The sequence below is a fragment of the Eretmochelys imbricata genome, chromosome 3, assembly GCF_965152235.1.
Source record: "Eretmochelys imbricata isolate rEreImb1 chromosome 3, rEreImb1.hap1, whole genome shotgun sequence".
Classification (NCBI taxonomy): domain Eukaryota; kingdom Metazoa; phylum Chordata; order Testudines; family Cheloniidae; genus Eretmochelys; species Eretmochelys imbricata.
This window is the reverse complement of record NC_135574.1, coordinates 140,614,580-140,634,793: the sequence shown is the minus strand read 5'-3', so window position 1 is coordinate 140,634,793 and position 20,214 is coordinate 140,614,580. Positions and strand designations below refer to the sequence as shown.

Genomic DNA, 20,214 nt, shown 5'->3' with positions numbered 1-20,214 from the left:
AGTAGGTGACTTCCGGGTACTCTTCTGGCTCTGTCAATCTGTTTCTTTACTTCAGCAGGTGGGCATTGTAGTTGTAAGAACGCTTGATAGAGATCTTGTAGGTGTTTGTCTCTGTCTGAGGGGTTGGAGCAAATGCGGTTGTATCGTAGAGCTTGGCTGTAGACAATGGATCCTGTGGTGTGGTCTGGATGAAAGCTGGAGGCATGTAGGTAGGAATAGCGGTCAGTAGGTTTCCGGTATAGGGTGGTGTTTATGTGACCATCGCTTATTAGCACCGTAGTGTCCAAGAAGTGGATCTCTTGTGTGGACTGGTCCAGGCTGAGGTTGATGGTGGGATGGAAATTGTTGAAATCATGGTGGAATTCCTCAAGAGCTTCTTTTCCATGGGTCCAGATGATGAAGATGTCATTAATGTAGCGCAAGTAGAGTAGGGGCATTAGGGGATGAGAGCTGAGGAAGCTTTGTTCTAAGTCAGCCATAAAAATGTTGGCATAGTGTGGGGCCATGCGGGTACCCATAGCAGTGCCACTGATTTGAAGGTATACATTGTCCCCAAATGTGAAATAGTTATGGGTAAGGACAAAGTCACAAAGTTCAGCCACCAGCTTTGCCATGACATTATCGGGGATACTGTTCCTGATGGCTTGTAGTCCATCTTTGTGTGCAATGTTGGTGTAGAGGGCTTCTACATCCGTAGTGGCCAGGTTGGTGTTTTCAGGAAGATCACCGATGGATTGTAGTTTCCTCAGGAAGTCAGTGGTGTCTCGAAGATAGCTGGGAGTGCTGGTAGCGTAGGGCCTGAGGAGGGAGTCTACATAGCCAGAGAATCCTGCTGTCAGGGTGCCAATGCCTGAGATGATGGGGCGTCCAGGATTTCCAAGTTTATGGATCTTGGGTAGCAGATAGAATAACCCAGTTCGGGGTTCCAGGGGTGTGTCTGTGCGGATTTGTTCTTGTGCTTTTTCAGGGAGTTTCTTGAGCAGATGGTGTAGTTTCTTTTGGTAACCCTCAGTGGGATCAGAGGTTAATGGCTTGTAGAAAGTGGTGTTGGAGAGCTGCCTAGCAGCCTCTTGTTCATATTCCGACCTATTCATGACGACGACAGCACCTCCTTTGTCAGCCTTTTTGATTATGATGTCAGAGTTGTTTCTGAGGATGTGGATGGCATTGTGTTCTGCATAGCTGAGGTTATGGGGCAAGTGATGCTAATTTTCCACAATTTCAGCCCGTGCACATCAGCGGAAGCACTCTATGTAAAAGTCCAGTCTGTTGTTTCGACCTTCAGGAGGAGTCCACCCAGAATCCTTCTTTTTGTAGTCTTGGTAGGAAGGTCTCTGTGGGTTAGTATGTTGTTCAGAGGCGTGTTGGAAATATTCCTTGAGTCGGAGATGTCGGAAATAGGATTCCAGGTCATCACAGAACTGTATCATGTTCGTGGGGGTGGAGGGGCAGAAGGAGAGGCTCCGAGATAGAAAGATTCTTCTGCTGGGCTAAGAGTATAGTTGGATAGATTAACAATATTGCTGGGTGGGTTAAGGGAACCACTGTTGTGGCCCCTTGTGGCATGTAGTAATTTAGACAGTTTAGTGTCCTTTTTCTTTTGTAGAGAAGCAAAGTGTGTGTTGTAAATGGCTTGTAATAGTAAAACTTTCTATGTGGGAATGCATTAGCATTACTGGAGAAACAAACGCTATTACTCTATATGATGAGCAATTTTGTTTTTCACTCTCTTTTATTTGGTTCTTCATACTACTGCTGAATAGAGAAAGAAGAGGTTAAAAATAAGAGAAAATAGATATTACAACTCACTTCACTATAACAGCAATTTACTAAAACTGCCATCATTTATAAAAGGATTTTACCCAATTTGCCAAAAATGCTTCTATTCCTTTGGTTAAGTAAGTGGAAATATTCGAGAAAGGCTTTATCTGACGACAAATTTCTTTAATATAATGATATGTTGCTATATTGCCACCTAGTGATGAAATGGATGAGATCCAACTGAAAAAGATGTCTGACAGAGATGACGGTAAGCCAAATTCAGTCTCTAACCCAAATGTAACAGTGATGTAAACAGTGCTGTAAGTTACTAGTTGAGTGTAAACTGGTTAGAAAAAGGCAGTAAGATGAAAATTAGTGCAACTTGTTTTAATATGGTATTCAGAGTGTGTAAAAACAACTGCAAATTAAATGTCAAAGGGACAGATGGGGCACATGTTTCAGGAAATGAAGCTAACAAAAGAGCCCGCTACACTTTACTCTAAAACAGAATCATCCTCAATACTCCTGGGGCCAAATCTAGCCCTGGGGTAAGCCTGTGTAATTCCCACTGACTTCAATGAGCATTTGTGCAGGGCAGAATGTTGTTACTACAGAGTACCACATTGATGGAAAATACACTTGCTTTGTACATCCACTGAATAAAAAAATCAGTGCAAGTTATTCTCCTTCACCACATATCTATTTTCTGATCAGCTCACACCAAGGTATAAATTATATTATCATTTACATCCCTGTTGAATTTGGCCCTTAGTGTTTCTGTTATAAATTATATAGTTTTGTAAATATTATAGCATTAGAAATTAAAATTAATATGTTGCCAGAAGATGGAGCAAACAGTGAAGGAAGAAGAGAAATAGACAGTTGGAGAGTTCTAGGGTTAAGATTAATATTTCTACTGACAAAAAACTAAATACCAGAAGAAATATTGCAGAAGGGCTTCATTGTGGATTCAGCATATTGCTACTACACAGAGGGGAATAGAAAGAGGTAGGGGATAATTAAGCAGTGTCCCTAAAGTATTCTTAACAGTCAGCTATGCCTGGACATATGAATTTCTATTATCTGGATATTCTCATCGACTAGAAGTTTTCTATAATGTCAGATACGTCTTTGGGAGAAACTTTATATTACTTTCACAGGGAGTCTCAGTGGATTGCTGGAAAGAAGAAACAGCCAAGACATGCTCTGTAGAGTGTGTATTGAGCTAACAATTCTTCCTGGAGGGATGAGAGAAGATGATGACCTACTCACCACACAGGTTTGCCCTAGTGAGAAGGAATGATCCCTATTTTCAAACAGGACTTGAAAACCAGCCAATAAGGAAAGAAACATAACTTGTAAGAAAGAGAAAAGGAAGGAGTATCTGACTGAGATACTTATTTTTTTAAGAAGGTGGTGGGTTCAGCAGAGCACCACAAACAGGCTGTGAGCTCCAGGGAACTGACATGAGTTCGGGGAAGGAAAATGGACCTTTGAAATGCTAACTACCCATAAGCTTGATAATTAAGCTTCTCAGCCCATTATAGTGAAGTTTTGTGCAATCTTAGGCCCTTCTGACCTCCTCCGTAGGTGCAAAGTACTTTGGTGGCTTGGTGCCAAAGAACTCAACTGGAAAAAGACTTTCAAATTCCCTCAAGGAAGAAAGGGTATACAGTTTGTATTCACTACTCACACACAAAAGCTACCTAAAACTAGAAAAGGAGGTCCGGATGGGGCCACCGTCTCTATCCAATGATGTGTCACAACAGCATTAAGTGAGCTTTCATATTTTGGGGAGCTGGGGCACTGTGATCTCACAGTGAAAGCCACTGAAAGACGTGCCATATTGTGTAGGCATCTGTGGGCTTCCTTCCCCAGGCAAGGTACATCAGTGATTACTATACATTTGGATCAAAGGAATTTGAAAGTCTTTTTCCAGTTGAGTTCTTTGGCACCAAGCCACCAAAGTACTTTGCACCTACGGAGGAGGTCAGAAGGGCCTATATATAATTCATTGCAGAGGGGCAAGCTCTCCCCTCAGAGTCTGAAATTGAAAGGAGAATTCCCAACAGATTCCCAGAATCCAAACAGGCTTGGAGGCTACTGCCCTCTTTGCAAATCCCCAACACCTTCCATACTGACAAGAGTACTAGAAGGACACCCCCTTAGGTTCCCTGGAAGTTCTGCTATTTTCCCCAGAGGTTTTTCTGCTACCATGTACAATATGGCCACTAGTTATTTCTGTACTAGTTGGTGTCATTATAATAAACTTTCAGTATCTTTTCCTCCAGTATACATTAACAAAAACAGGCCAGAATGGCTTATTTATACATTCAACTAAGCCAAGTGTTTTGTAAGATGCTTACATTATAATATATCTACATAGCCATAATCTGTGCAATCATATGGGTGTGTGAAAAATCATTTTAAATGGAATTCTGTTCAGAAAAAATTAAATGAAATACAGTACCCCAACTCTGGAAATGCAGTAGCAAAGTATTTGGTATTTCTAAAATAGGTCTGAACAACAGGTTCCTGTCCCAAATTCCAAAACTGCTTGCTAAGTGTCTTAGAATTCTGTTTAAAATAAAGTAAAAATAAAGTAAAATAAAGGCTGTTAGTTATCATACATTTTGATGTCAATATAGTCTAAGGCTGTATATGAGAAATCTCAGGGTTAAAATATTCTTTAAATAACATTCTAAAGTACACTTCCAAATAAGGGCGCATTATTAAACACATTTATACATTTTATCCACACTAGAATATAGTATATTTGGAACCAAAATTAACTTTCTTCGCAATATTTCCTAAAGTATATATAGCAGGAAATTAAAAAAATGACACATAGAAATCTAATAATAAAAATATTATGTTCTTCTCCAAACTCCAGTACTTCAATTAATAATATAATTTTAATTCTAGTAACTCTGACGCAAATCAACACAGTTATGAAATGAATATTAAAAGATGCCAAAGAGAAGCAATCCAGCATGGCAATTTATAATAAAGTAATAACTCCTAAAGGGCATCCCTTGGTCATGGATGCACACCTCAGGTAAGGTATGATGCCAAAGGCTAAATATCATCAACCACCCCACAAAGGCATCAGGAGTGCATACTCTGACAACGTTTACTGCATATACCAATCCTGCAAGCTGATCCATGTGGGAAGAACTTTGTGCTCACATGGATTCCCATTGGGTGCAAGAATCCGTCTTCACATATAAGCTTATGGGATCAGGGCCATAATGTACCTCCTTAAAAAGTAAAGTTCAGTTCTACTGTTAAATGCAGCTCTATAAAAATGACATAATGGGTTCACTGTTTATTATGTCTTGTTACTGCCATATCATCATTACTTAGACAAAAAGTAAAGAGTTTTTTTCTGAGTGTCAGCCATGCAAACTCACTCTAGGAAGTGAAAGTCAAGCTTGGATCTTTCCTTCTCACCACTACCACCAGTAGCAAAATGGCTGTGGGCTAAATTCTGACCCTAACACAAGTGTACTGATGGTAGAATTTAGCTCTGCCACTGAAATTTAGCTAATAATTCTGTTTTTAATGCTGAGATGGAAACAAAACCATCTCACTCCCCCCCGAGCTGTGTTACCTCTGCAGTATTAACTGGAACAAAAAGCACCAAAAACTTATTTTTGTCACTACCTTAAGTTGAAATGACTATGGATGCACATAGGCAGCATATCTAATGATTAAGACAGTGCCATTTTTAATTTGTAACTTTTCACAGTAGACATGCACTTTCAATACCATGTTTTTAAAAGAAAATATAGAGCTATTTTAACATACCCGTGGAGGAGACGTTGCAGTGTGATTCAATTCAGAGGGTTCTGCACTTTCTGGATCATATATCCATAAGATTAACTCCTAGCAAATAAAAAAGGCAAATGATAATATTTTGTTAATAAACACGTTAATATTCTGTCACTGTGGTCTGATTTCTTTTGGTGACTAGATGTATACTAGAATGTAATAACAATACCATATAAAGGAGCATTAACTTGGACAATGTCAGAATTAAGTCTTGAGCCTGATTTTACTCAGACAAAAGCAAAACTCCCATTGACTTCAGTGGGCAATGGACACTGAGGGGATCCAGATCCACTCCTCATAGAAAGGGAGTTATTTCCTTTCAGTTCTTCTATTCGTCCCTCAGCAATACTTCACATACCATAGTCTCTCTTATTCTACTGGGGCCATGCTACTTTACAATCCTACTGCAGTATGGAGAAAGAGGGATCAGAAATGAGTACTTATCTCTAAAAAGAAACAACAAATTAGTCTCTTAGCAGGAAGATATATGTATCTTTTTCTCCTGCCTCCATGATTCCTATGGGTCTTCAGCCTGACTGTCCTTGGATTTTGCTCCTCAAAGACACAACCATTTCTGATCAACCATGTGGCCCATATCAGTCAGCTACGGAGGAACTCAACCCCTCACGGGGTCATAGAGCCCAGACTCCTGCCCGAGCCTGAACATCTACACCACAGTTAAACAGCCCAGGAGCCTGAGTCCCACGAGCCTGAGCCAGCTGACATGGGCCAGCCGAGGATGTATAACTGCAGTGAAGAAGTACCCTTAGGATCTTGAAATCTGTCCCTGAGTCGAGGGGCAGGTTTGGGTAACTGTGAAGCTGCTCTTTCAGAGGCGGCTGAGCACAATACCCCTCATTCCAAGGACATAGTAGACTTCCACTGCTGTGGAATCCAACCAGGCTGTGCCTGTTTGGCAGGCTCCACATACAGATGCAACTGTGCCCTGAATTTGGTCCATAACCAATAAAGGTGAATGTTCTTTTAGTTTCCATATTTTCCGAGCCAAACACAATCTCTCTCATAGAAAAAAGAAAGAGGGAGGGCATGAGAAATGATTAAATATGTAATTTGTTTATACTAACTTTGGCAAATTTTGTGAAATAACAACACATTTTACAGACTGAATGATAGGCCATAACATTTTACGGTATATTGAAATTTTTAACCAAACTCACTAAAAAACCCTAGCTTGGACATGAAACATGCATTTCACAAAGCTCCAGAAAACACAAATATATAGAAGAATAAAGAATAAAGAAAGGGTTGGCTGAAGTCCATTGACCTTTCCTTCTGACTGAACTAAATTTGTATCAAATCACTATTTTGGAGAAGTGAGAAATAACTTCTGAGTTGAAGTTAGTTAAAATATTAGGCCAAAGATAGCACTGAAAAATAAAATTTACCTGGCTATCATTTTTTGAGGATGGAATGGAGCTGCAAAAAATAAAATAAAATAAAACAGTTATTTTTAAGTATAAGTAATAACTACTGCTTTGTAAAAGAAAATAAAGGTTACTTTCTTACAGTAACTGTAGTTCTTTGAGATGTTCTGAACATGTTGACCCCACTCTTAGCATACATGCACCCCATATGCTGGAGTTCGGAATGTTTTAACCAGCAGTGTCCATTTGGCACTGCACATGTGCCCTGGATGCCCTTGTGCACTCCCTTCCACAAGCACATAAAGGGCAGAGCATCCACAACCACCATTCAATTTCATAGATTCATAGATATTTAGGTCAGAAGGGACCATTATGATCATCTAGTCTGACCTCCTGCACAACGCAGGCCACAGAATTTCACCCCCCACTCCTGCACAGAATCCCAGTGTTCCTTCACTGCACAGAATCCCAGTTAAAGACTCAGAGCTACAGAGATGAAGGGTAGATCATGGTGTGACGTTATTGACATGAACTGTGACTGTATAGATCATTGTTGCACAAGGTCTTGCAGAAAGGAGGTCAAGTGGGTTGTCTATGGAAAAGCTGTAGTTTGCTGGTTATGATTATGCTATCTATATGTGTGTATCATTTTTGTATTTGAAATTATGAATATTGGCTATGTACTTGTATCCCAATATGTTTGATTCCCAATGTGTTGGGATTCTAAGTATCCCAATGTGTTTGATTCTCAGTGAACCATCTGGTCAGCTTCTTGAGAAAGGACTACTCTCAGTAAGTGCCCAATCAAGAAACCCTTAGCTGACAATGGACTTTGGGAGACACCAATCCACATCTGAGCTTTCCTGGGAACATTCAAACTAACATGTAAACAATGGCATCGGCCTGCAAAAAGCTGAATCATTCATGGATATGTGACTTGCCCAGGTGGCTACAAACTCCATCTTGTTGTTGTGACTTTGCACAGAAAAACAAAGAGGTTTCCGCCCACAAGAGAGAGAATTTGGTCTATAGACAGCCTCTCCACCCCAAAGAGATGCCTGAAAGAAACTGGAACAAAGGACTGTAACTACGGGGGTCTGAGTGATTGCTGGACCAGGCCATACATCACAACGTTGGTCTGAAAAGGATTGTACCTGAGATAACATCTAGGGTGAGAAGTTAGTATTTGTAATTAGATCCTTAGTGTATTAAGTTAGCCTTGCATATTTTGATTTATTTTACTTAGTAACTTACTTTGTTCTGTCTGTTATTACTTGGAACCACTTAAATCCTACTTTTTATACTTAATAAAATCACTTTTTGCTTATTAATTAACTCAGAGTAAGTAATTAATACCTGGGGGAGCAAACAGCTGTGCATATCTCTCTGTCGGTGTTATAGAGAGCAGACAATTTATGAGTTTTACTCTGCATTAAGCTTATACAGGGTAAACGGATTTATTTGGGGTTTGGATCCCGTTGGGAGCTGGATATCTGCGTGCTGGAGACAGGAGTACCTGCTGAATGGTGTTCAGTTAAAGCCTGCAGCTTTGGGGACATGGTTCAGACCCTGGGTCTGTGTTGCAGCAGGCTAGAGTGTCTGGCTCAACAAGACAGGGTTCTGGGGTCCCAAGCTGACAGGGAAAACAGGCTCAGAGGTAGTTTCAGCACATCAGGTAACAGTCCCAAGCAGGTCTCTGTGACCGAACCCATCACATATGGAATCTACATGTACAGAATATCTTGAAGAACTACAGGTTTCAGAGTAGCAGCCATGTTACTCTGTATTCGCAAAAAGAAAAGGAGTACTTGTGGCACCTTAGAGACTAACAAATTTATTTGAGCATAAGCTTTCAGGAGCTCCCAGTCTCTAAAGTGAGCTGTAGATCATGAAAGCTTATGCTCATGTAGATTTGTTAGTCTCTAAGGTGCCACAAGTACTCCTTTTCTTTTTGAAGAACTACTGTTACTTTAAGGAAAGTAATCTTTCTTTCTCTGAGTATTTGTACCTGTGGATCCCACTCTTGGTGATTAGCTAGGAGGCAACTCCTTTAGGAGGTGGGGGTTTGGAGCTTATTGAAACAAAGATTGCAGCATTGCTTGACCAAATTGAACATCTAATCTGGAAGATTACACCAAGATGTAATGGTTGGCGACAGTGTGGACAGAACTCCATGTAGCCGCTCTGTAAATTTCAGCTATAGGGACTCTGGTAAGGCATGCTGCTGAGGCTGCTTGAGTTCTGGAAGAACATTTCTTAATGTGAGAGGGAGGAGTCAATTTCTTAGTATCATAGGACACCCTAATACAGCTTGAAATCCACTTAGAATGTCTATGTTTCACAACCACCTGATCTTTGGACCTGCCCCCAAATGTCACAAAGAGTCTTAAGGGTTTACAAAATTGTTTTGTCCTGGGGAGATAATAGGACAGTGCTGCCTTCTTCATGTTCAGGCTATGAAGTCTTGCCTCTACCAGAAAGGAATGAGATTTAGGGGAAAGTATAACTGGTTTCAAAAAAGAATTAGAGTTCATGGAGGACAGTTACATCAATGGCTATTAGCCAACATGGTTAGTGATGCAACTCTGTGCTCTGGATGTCCCTAAGCCTTTGACTGCCAGATGCTGGGACTGGATGACAGGGGATGGATCACTAAATAATTGCCCTGTTCTGTTCATTCCCTCTGAAGCATCTGGCCTTAGCCATTGTCAGAAGACAGGATACTGGGCTAGATGAACCATTGGTCTGACTCAGTATGGCCATTCTTATGTAAAAAAACTGGTAGATGGACAATGTGATTGATGTGAAAACTGGAGACAACCTTAAATTTAATCTTTGGATGAAGTGTATGTCTACAATGCAAAAAATAAAAACAACCCACATCAGCAAGTCTCAAAGCCCAGGTCCACTTCTCGGGCTCACAAAGCTTGCACTATGGGGCTAAGGGTCTCAGAGCCCAAGCTTCAGCCAGAATAGGAACATTTACACTGCTATTTTTAGCCCCATTGTGTGAGCCTGGTTGAGGTGCTGAGGCATGCTGACACAGGGTTTTTTTTGTGTGCAGTGTAGTCATACTCATAATTACTCTGTCTGTATGGAAGACTGTCTATAGGGGACCAGCAATCAGAGCCTGAATTTCATACAATTTCCATGCATAAGTGATTGTCATTGGGAACACCATAGTGATGGTCAGGTGATTAAGTGAACAAGATGGCATGGGTTCAAACAGCCAACTAATCAACAAGGTAAGTACTAAATTCAGATCCCAAGTACGAAAACTTTTCGTATCATGTAGGATTCATACAAAGTTCATGTGCCTGGCAACATTCAGGGCACACCCGGAGTGTTGTGCAGGAGCTGTGCATACACAGCTCTTCTCAAGGGCATGAACCTTGAAATCTTGCCCAGATGACATGAACCGTGGGAAGCCTCCCAGGACTGGGCTCAAGGCCCGAGAGCAAGGAATGCGGTAGATAGAAATTGGTAAATAAGAATGTTAAACAAAGCCAGTGTATTCCTTTTATCTGTTGGAGAATGTAATGAGCGGGGGGAGAGAAAAAGAATAAAGGAGAGGGTGGAAAGCTGACAGGCAGAAGTCCGTTGGCAGACCAGCCTGTTTGCTTGCTTAAAGCTCTGTGCTGTCTTGTCATTGAACCGCAACAGTATCAAGTGTGAAAATGTGTAATAACCCCTTCAGGAACCTGTGAGCAGCAGTGTGTGAAAAGACAGAGTAATTTTGGATGGGTTGGTGATGAGCAGATATTGCTGTTAAATGCACTTAAATCAAGCTAATCGATTGTCCTGAATGCATTAAAGATATAATCCAATATATCAGGAATCGAAGATCCTAATGGGCTAAGCTGTTGTTGAGCTGCCCAAGAGGAAAAATGTTTCCATTCTGCACCATATGTGTGCCAAGTGGAGGGCTTTCTGCTCTGTAAAAGCAAATCTCAGACCGGTGCAGAGCAACTTCTGTCTACTGATGTTAGCCATGCAACAGCCATGTTGTCAGATGTAGAAGCAACAGGTCTGCATGAAGGACTAGACCATGATTTTGTGAGACTGTCTGGCAGAGATAGAAATGTTATCCACGATTTGTTCAGGAGAGATAGAAGTTCTAAAAAAAAAAAAATTGGCGTGGCTATGCTGAAGCTATTAAAATCAGACATATCTTGTCTTGCCTCAGTTTTCACAGGATCCTTGGACTAAACAGAAATGGTGAGAAGGCATGCATTCCTGGAAAAGTGTTGGATATAGACCTCAGACTCATTACCCCTTAAGAGCAAAAGCTGTGAGACTTCCTGTTTTTCCTGGTCGCAAACAGATCTACCCAGGAGACTACTCATTTTTGAAAGAGCTGATGCACAAGGAAGTCTTTTAGGGACCACTCAGATATCAGCATCACTCTTTTGGTCAGATGATCTGCCAAATAGTTGTTATCCCCTGGAATACATAAAGGTTGACTTGATACAGAATACACCATTCCCGTAGAAATAAATTGCCATCTACTAAATAAGAAAAGCATTGTTCACCATTTTCTAACATAATAAAACCTAAAAGTTAAGAATCTGAATAAATGTCAGTTAAGATACACAATTGCTTAAATAATTGTGTACAAATATAGCGTATCCTCCTGTGACACTTTCTTAATATGCACAGGACTGTGGGTGACCTTGTTACCCCCTACCTCCAGCGTAAGAGTCTATCTTGTGATAGCTGGGTTTGTTAGCTCCAGTACAACATAACCTTTCAGCCACACAAGCACTCTCCTCAGGCCTCTGCTAGTCCAACCCTTGCCTTGCAGGTTAACATTAGGTGCACCCCAACCTTTTGGGCCCCCTTGAAGAGCATTCCTCTCCTGTATCCTGCCTGCCACTGGATACCACAGAAATTACCAGGTCCGCTGTCTCCAAAGAGACAGTATGCACACCATCCTGTTAGCTCAGCTAAGCACAAACACTTTAATGACAGGTTTCAGAGTAGCAGCCATGTTAGTCTGTATTCGCAAAAAGAAAAGGAGTACTTGTGGCACCTTAGAGACTAACCAATTTATTTGAGCATAAGTGAGCTGTAGCTCACGAAAGCTTATGCTCAAATAAATTGGTTAGTCTCTAAGGTGCCACAAGTACTCCTTTTCACTTTACTTTAATATTACAGCACTGAGATGAATTTATAGCAAAACCAAGAATAAGTTTTAATTAATAAATAACAAAAGATTTAAGTGATACTAAGCAAAAATAATAGAAACATAAATGGTTACAAATGAAACAAAAGTATAACACACTTCTAAGAGACTACATATAACCTTATCAGGCTTCAGACTTTGTCTAAAGTACTTTTGCTCACCCACAACCACTTCTCAGTGCCACTAACCCACATGACTGGAGATCTACTGTTTATGGATGCAAAGAGCGCTGACCTCTTTGTTTCCTCAGTGATGGATAATTAAAATGTCTTTTTGCTTCTTCTTATATACCCCCAAATTTATCATCTTTGTCACCAGAGTCAGGATGAAGCCCTGGGGTTCAGACTCCAGTGCATTCCTGTCATAAATGTAAAGGGAAGGGTAACCACCTTTCTGTATATAGAGCTATAAAATCCCTCCTGGCCAGAGAAAAAATCCTTTCACCTGTAAAGGGTTAAGAAGCTAAGGTAACCTCATTGGCACCTGACCCAAAATGACCAATGGGGGGACAAGACACTTTCAAATCTGGAGGGCGGGGGAACAAAGGGTTCGGTCTGTCTGTGTGATGCTTTTGCTGGGAACAGATCAGGAATGCAAGCCTTACAACTCCTGTAAAGTTAGTAAGTAATCTAGCTAGAAAATGCGTTAGATTTTCTTTCATTTAATGGCTTGTAAAATAAGCTGTGCTGGATGGAATGTATATGCCGGTTTTTGTGTCTTTTTGTAACTTAAGGTTTTGCCTAGAGGGATTCTCTATGTTTTGAATCTGATTACCCTGTAAGGTATTTACCATCCTGATTTTACAGAGGTGATTCTTTTACCTTTTCTTTAATTAAAATTCTTCTTTTAAGAACCTGATTGATTTTTCATTGTTCTTAAGATCCAAGGGTTTGGGTCTGTGTTCACCTGTACCAACTGGTGAGGATTATTATCAAGCCTTCCCCAGGAAAGGGGGTGTAGGGTTTGGGGGGGATATTTTGTGGGAAGACATCTCCAAGTGGTCTCTTTCCCTGTTCTTTGTTTAAAACACTTGGTGGTGGCAGTGTTTTGCCTAATCCAAGGGCAAAGTTTGTACCTTGGGGAAGTTTTTAACCTAAGCTGGTAAGAATAAGCTTAGGGGGTCTTTCATGCAGGTCCCCACATCTGTACCCTAGAGTTCAGAGTGGGAAAGGAACCTTGACACTTCCCATGCTCACTTCACATCCACATGTTAATTTGTTCCTCCTGCTTACCTCTGATGCAAATAAGCTGTCCATTGTCTCTGGCATCATCATGCTCAATTTACATTACAGAAAGGGAGATAACTATCTTCCCTCCTGTCTGGAAGAAAACCTGTTTCCCCCTTTGTTTGGGTATAGACTTTAAAGCATAGTATCTGTAAGTATCCATAATTCCTTGTTAATACATACATTTCACAATGCCATTAATGACCGGTTTGTGACCTGCTTTCATTTGATATGTCACACCACATTCTTTATAGGTAAATATAATGACAGCAATATGTTAGGCATAGTAAATTTGTCAAGTTTGATAGGAACTGCTGTTACTTGACAGTGAACCATTTGCCAGTGGGCATTTAGGGGCTGTTAGGGTCACACCTTCTGGTTAGAAAATAGAAGTACCAAATTTAGTGTAAAGGTTATTATTATATCCTTCTCATGTCAGTACTGGTGCACAGGGCTGAAACTAGTCTCTTCCATCCTTCTCTCATGTACTGCTGCCTGCCTCCATCTGCTCAATGTTGTTGAGATTGACTGTTCTGCCCTCCCTGCTCAGAGTTCTTCTTTAGGTTTCTCTTGGGGGCCCATGTTTCCTCACACCAGTTGGTTTCTACTTGACAGCTTCATGTGGGAGTCTGTGTTTTGGCATCCAGAGTACATGTCCCAAATATGTCCAACACTTCTTTCTAATTCTAGTGGAGATGAGGTTATATTTAGTTGCAAATCAACTTTTAGCCAATGAGAATCAATCTTTCTTTAGGAAAATAACTAAAAAGTACAAATTCAAAAAAAGATTAAAATTGATTATTTAAATCAAAGTTCCTGCTTTCTAATTTAAATATTATTAAAATAGGTGATTTAAGTCACTTTGATTTTAATCAATCAAACCTGTGCGGCAGTCATAACCAAAGAACCTGGGGTAGGAGGAGTATAAAAATACTCATACCTTTTGGATGGGACTTGATATCTGTGGTCCTCTCTCTAAATTGCAGAGAGTGGCACAGGTATAGCCCACAGATTTTTTGTCAAGTCCAAAATACCTTCATTTATTGACATTGCAACACAACCCTGAGTTACTGGCTGAAGAATATTAAGAAAATGTACAAGATTTCCCTCCATCACCTCAAGAAGAATCTCAAGCATCTCTGCCATCCTCTTCAGAATGTCTCTGAATGCTCTAAAGTCATCCTCTGTAAATGGGGTAGAAGGAATGACTGGTCTCCTGTTCTGGTCTTGTGCTTCTGTTCCTCTGTTAAAATGTTCTGCTTGCAAGGCAAGTGTGGAGGTCTGTGAGTTTGTGCAGATGGTGACTTGTCCCTTGATCTTGCACAAGGAACTTTCAAAGGGGGTGGATACTGAAATTGTGGGGTCCAGGAAGGCCAGTACAACTATGACTGGAAATCACAAAGGTATGGCATTTAATGTTGGGGAAGTGGCATCCAAGGCACATGAGAAGCATCTGTAGCATGTCCTGTATATTGTTCAGATTAAGAACTTCTCTTGCGGTGATCTCGAACTCTTGAATAGTTAGAAGAATATGGCTGTGAGCTTGGAAAAGTACTGTTGCTAGAGGCAGCAGATGAAGAGTAGACTTGTTCAACTGGAGGTGCAGTTCCCCTCGGAATCACTGGAACTTGAGGAGGGCTGACAGGCTTCCCCTGAGATGAAGATAAATGGAGGGAAATTTTCATAACCAATGCCATAGTCTCCAGTATCAGGGCAGATCATGAAATATCTGATAAAGCAGATGCATTCAAGGGTGACACTGGTTTCGGAGTGATTCTAAGTTCTGTCAAATCAGTGAATGCTGTAGAAGTTGACAGTACTGGGATCATATACATTGGTACCAGTGCAATGGTCAGTGCCATCATAGATCTCTCCCTAGTGGGTACTATAGTAGATATTAAGGATGGTACCATAGCCATTGGTACTGGAATGACCCTAGAGATTGCCAATTTTGGTTGGTGTGGCATTGGTTTGGAAGGGAAATCTGCACCTTTAACAGTAAAGGGGGCCAAGGAACAGTCAGCCCTGTTCCAGGGTGGATCCCAAAGCAGGTGCTGGGAATCATCAGATCCAGCTGGGCAGTGTCAGGTGATTGGGTCTGATAATTACTAACTAGGCAATATAGATGAGGGCCTAGCTTCATTAGGGTGACTGGGACTAGGAGAATGCTAGGAGAATACCCTCCTGTAATTACAATTCAGACTGCAGACAGTGCAGTGGAGGACTGCGAGCAGGTGGGAGGCCCTGTGGATGTCCTTAGGTAGTGAGGAGACCCTGACCACTAAACTGCCAAAGGCCAGGGGGCCCACAGCTATGCTGGGAGCAGAACAATTGCTTTATGTTTTCATTCCATATATTAGAGAGACAAGGTGTAATACTTTTTATTGGACCAACTTCTGTTGGTGACAGAGGCAAGTCTTCGAGCTTACACAGAGCTCTTCTTCAGGTCTGGGAAACATACTCAGAGCATCAGAGCTCAATACAAGATGGAACAGATTGTTTCGCATAAGTAGTTAACACATATTTCAAGGGACCTTTCAAGGGATCTTGAAAGGGGGGTTGTGCAGGGTGCTGAGCATTGTAGGAGATCTGCAGGTTTTGTATCTGTTGTTCTGGCAGAGTCTGGTGCCACTTGGAGTTGGTGTGCCCTGGTCTGTGGGGAGCTTGCTTCTGATGATGAGCTTGGAGAGGTTAGGGGGTGGTCTGAAGGCCAGAAGAGGGGGTTAAGGAAAGATTTATTTCAGGATGGGGTCCCTCTATCCATACAAGCAGAGTGGCTCAGCCAGATAAGGAGAAGAAGGAAGAGGACATAGGAGGACATGTTCCAAGAGATCCTGCAAGCCTCTGCTTCTTCGGACACCAAACAGAAGGCTTGGAGACAGCGTGGCCAGGGATAGAGTGGAGATGAAAAAGGCACAGGAAAAGGAGAGGGATGTGCAGCAGGAGTTTCTAGCACTTCTCAAGCAGTAAATAGCCATGCTGCAGACTCTTGTTGACCTTCAGATTCAACAGTCCTGTGTATGCCTCCTTCTGCAGCCCTATGATACAGTGTGCTCCCCCAAATGGCCCTGCAAGAGCTGAATTGGGCCATATGGGCTCAATCAGCTAATTAGGTTGCAAATGGGGAGCTATAGGCTGAAGGCAGGTAATTAGGGAGAAGCTCATCTGTGAGGGATAGGTGGGACTTCTACAAAAATCAGGAAACTGGAAGCAGAGGGGACTGCAGGGAAGGAGTCTGCAGTCACTCCCTGGGAGAAGGGAGGTGTGTTTGGGGACTGCAGAGACGAGTTGCCTAAAGTTACTCCCTAGGAGGGAGTGAAGAGACTGGCAAATGCAGAGGAATGGGGAGGGTCAGGAATCATGGAAGCAGCTCAAGGAAAGGCAGCAAGGTCCAGGGAACGGACTTGGCTGCTGTGTAGTAGAGGGTCCAAGTTGATTCCTAAGTGATCAGTAGCAGTTGGGCACTGCAAGTTTCCCCAGAGCAGTAGTCACTTGCTTTTCCACTGTCAGTACAGATCTCATTTTGGTGTCACTGCACTGGAGGGCTGGGGCAAGCTCTGCACACAGATCCAGGAATGTAGCTTTGCACATCTGACAGTTCTGCAGCCACTACTTGTCATCCCAACCCTGCATGACAATGCGATCCCACCAGTCAGTGCTTGTTTCTCAGACTCAGAACCAGCGCTCCACCATCTGCCGCTGCCTCGTGAATGCCACCAACAATCCTGAATTATTTCTTTCTATATCACATAGCAATCTAGCCTCCAAGGAATCATCATGTTCCCCACGGCTACTCTGGCAGCTCTGCAGATACTGCAGGATCAGGTTCTCCATGCTCACAACACTTATCACAACTGTGCAGAGCTGTGCAGGATTCATGTTTCTGACACAGATGGTGGACAGTCAGGAAGGACATGCGCGTTTTCAGGGATTTTGAAAAGAATTGCGAAATGTTATGGGATGCAGATGAAATTATGGGATAGAAAACAATGCATTACGGGATGTTGAAATTATGCTCCCAGTCACTCCTGGATGACTCAGTTTGGCCCCATGTGGCATGGCAAAATATTCCCCAAACACCCTGCGCTAGATTGTGGTGAGTTACACAGAGGGATAGCTACCCATGGTGCACTGCTCTCTACATCGATGCAAGCGCTGCTAGTGAGGATGCACAACATTGACACAAGAAGCATAGTGTGAACACACAAAAGCAATTTAATTACTGCGGCAGCTGTATGCTGACGTAACATAGGTCAACATAATTTTGTACTGTAGACATGTGTTGTGGGGCAAGTGCACCCTGTCCCCTCTTGGGGTGGGGTGGAGTAATTACTTTGCCGCAATGGAGTGCTTACGACCACCGTTTGTCTTGACCACTGTGGTGAGGACTAATGGTAAAAGTCAATATGGCTACTCTCTCTCTCTCAGTTGTATGGCTCAATGGTCAGAGTCAGGGTGACGGCCCCTTCCCACACGGCCATGGGGCCCAATGGCCCGAATCAAAATGGCTTTCTGGTTCGGTTGGGGTGTATCGCTCAGTGTTCAGAGTCAGTGTGGCCGCTTGGCTCAGCAAGGCAGTATGGCCTTGTGGCAAGAGTCAGGGCCGCCCTCTCTCAGAGCTGTGTGGCCCAATAGACAGGACTGATAGGGTCGCCCTCTCTCGGGGCCGTGTGGCCTAGTAGTCAGAGTCGAGGTGGTTCCCTGGCTCAGTAAGGCTGTGTGGTCTAGTAGCAAGAGTCAGTTGGGCTGTCCCCTCTGTCAGTGCTGTGTGGCCTAGTAGCCAGAGTCAGTATCACTGCACCTTCCGTGGGACTGTGTGGCCTAGTGGCAAGTATGTCAGCGGGGAATCCGCCTGAAACACGCTGACCCCACTCGGCACCACAACTAGTCTCCCTGAGCTCCTTCCTACCCGGTTCCTGATGCCAGGGTCCCAGGCATCTCCGTGGGTCTGGACTCCTCGCTCAGGGCGGCTGCCAACAGCTCCGCCTCGCCTTGGGTGTTCTCCGGAGTCTCAGCATCCCTGGCTCCTGTCGTCTGGGGCTTCTACGATTCCCGGGCTGGAGCTCGCAGCATGCATCCTCTCTTTGGCGGCCAGCCCCGAATGAGCTGAGCTGCTTCCTTTTATACATAGTCCGCAGCTGGAGCATGCCCAGCAGGGCCGTGAGGGCATGGCCTCCTCGGCCCAGAGAGTGGAGTTAACCCTCTCCATATCAATGAGGGGCACGTGAGCTCCGTCACAACATTTCCTAGACAAACTAGTTAGGGTAACTCTGGCCTGGTCTACGCTACAGAGTTAGGTCAACGTAAGGCAGCTTACGTCAACCTAACTATGTAAGTATTTATAATAACATTTTGCTCCCGCCGACATAACTGCTTCACTACACTGACTTAATAACTCCACCTTCATGAGAGGCATAGGTCAACAGTAATGTAGTTAGGTCAATGCAGTGTCAGTGTAGACACTGTGTTGCTTACAACCATTGTTACTGGCTCTCAAACGCCATCCCACAATGCCCCACACTGACAGTACAATTGATACAAATGCTCCCGGTGAGGACGCACACAAGGAGCAAAGTGTAGACATGTGCAAGTGATGTAATTACTGTGGCAGCTGTATGACGACATAAGTTAGATCAACTTAGGCCGTTTTACAGCGTTGCAACTTTCTTGCTCAGGGTGTGAAAAAACCCTCCCCGGAGCGCTGCAAGTTTCAGCGCTGTGAAGTGGCAGTGTAGACAGTGCACCAGCACTGATAGCTGTGCTTCCAGAGCTGGTAGCTACTCCCCTTGTGGAGGTGGGTTTTTTACAGTGCTGGGAGACCTCTCTCCCAGCGCTGGTGCCACAACTACACAGCCACACTAAAGCGCTGGGGCTGCAGCAGCACTTTAATGTTGCTAGTGAAGACATACCCTTAATTTTGGAGGGTAGGCATGCCCTTACACAACGGAGAAAAAAGTTTGATCAAATTTGATCTCTAATTTGTTGTTGTACTGGAAAGCGTTAATGGCTGCCATCAAGGACAAACAGAGACCTTGTTAAAACTGATGATGTGTGTGTTAATCACCTTTCTTTCAGGTTAACGGGAAGGAGCAATTAAATTTCCTTTTATGTACTGAGACAAGGTGGATGAGGTAATAGCTTTTACTGGACCAATTTCTGTTGGCGAAGGAGACAAGCTTTTGAGCTACACAGACATGGGCGGCGGGTACCATAGGCTGGGGGAGGCTGTGCCTCCCCAGACAGTCAGGCATGGCCCCGCCCTCCAATGTTCCTTCTAATTTTTTACATCCATGTGCAGAATGAATTTTGTTATGTGCACCAATATGGAGGTGATGTGTGGCGGGGGTGGGGCGGAGGGGTGTGGAGTGTGGGAGGGGGCTCAGGGCTGGGGCAGAGGGAATCTAGCTGCCCACACTCTGCCCCCAGTTCCCACCTCCTGCTTCTGCTCTGTCTGGCCGCTCCAGGCTCCCTGTGGGGTGGCCCCAGCTTGGGTCTTGCTACCTACCCTCCTGGTGCTCTGGGGCTGGGGAGGCTGGGGCTGTGCAGCCTGCCCGCCCATCGCTCTGGGGCTGGGGTGGGCTGTGGCTGTGTTGCCTGCCCTCCCAGTGCTCCGGGGCTGGAGGGGCCGTGCTGCCCGCTCCAGGGCTGGGGAGGGAGCACTCTGGGGCTGGGGGAGCTAGCCTGGGCTGGAGGGGTGGAAGGGGCAGGCTTCAGGCTGAAGGGGCAGGTCTGGGAGCTAGCCTCCCCCAGCCAGCAGTTCACGCGCAGCCATGTACAAAGAGCTCTTCTTCAGGTCTGAGAAAGGTACTCAAAGGGTACATCT

General features: G+C 43.5%; 1 protein-coding gene across 1 annotated transcript in view; it reads right to left on the bottom strand.

Moving 5' to 3' along the window:
* CATSPERE (catsper channel auxiliary subunit epsilon) overlaps positions 1–20,214 on the bottom strand; it is an 89,532-nt gene that overhangs the window by 41,320 nt on the left and 27,998 nt on the right. Inside the window, exons 6-8 of the mRNA XM_077813483.1 lie at positions 7,002–7,032; positions 5,572–5,649; positions 4,232–4,338 (exon numbers count right to left, since the gene is read on the bottom strand). Of these exons, the coding sequence (XP_077669609.1) occupies positions 4,232–4,338; positions 5,572–5,649; positions 7,002–7,032 (216 nt within the window). The remainder of the gene's footprint in view (positions 1–4,231; positions 4,339–5,571; positions 5,650–7,001; positions 7,033–20,214) is intronic.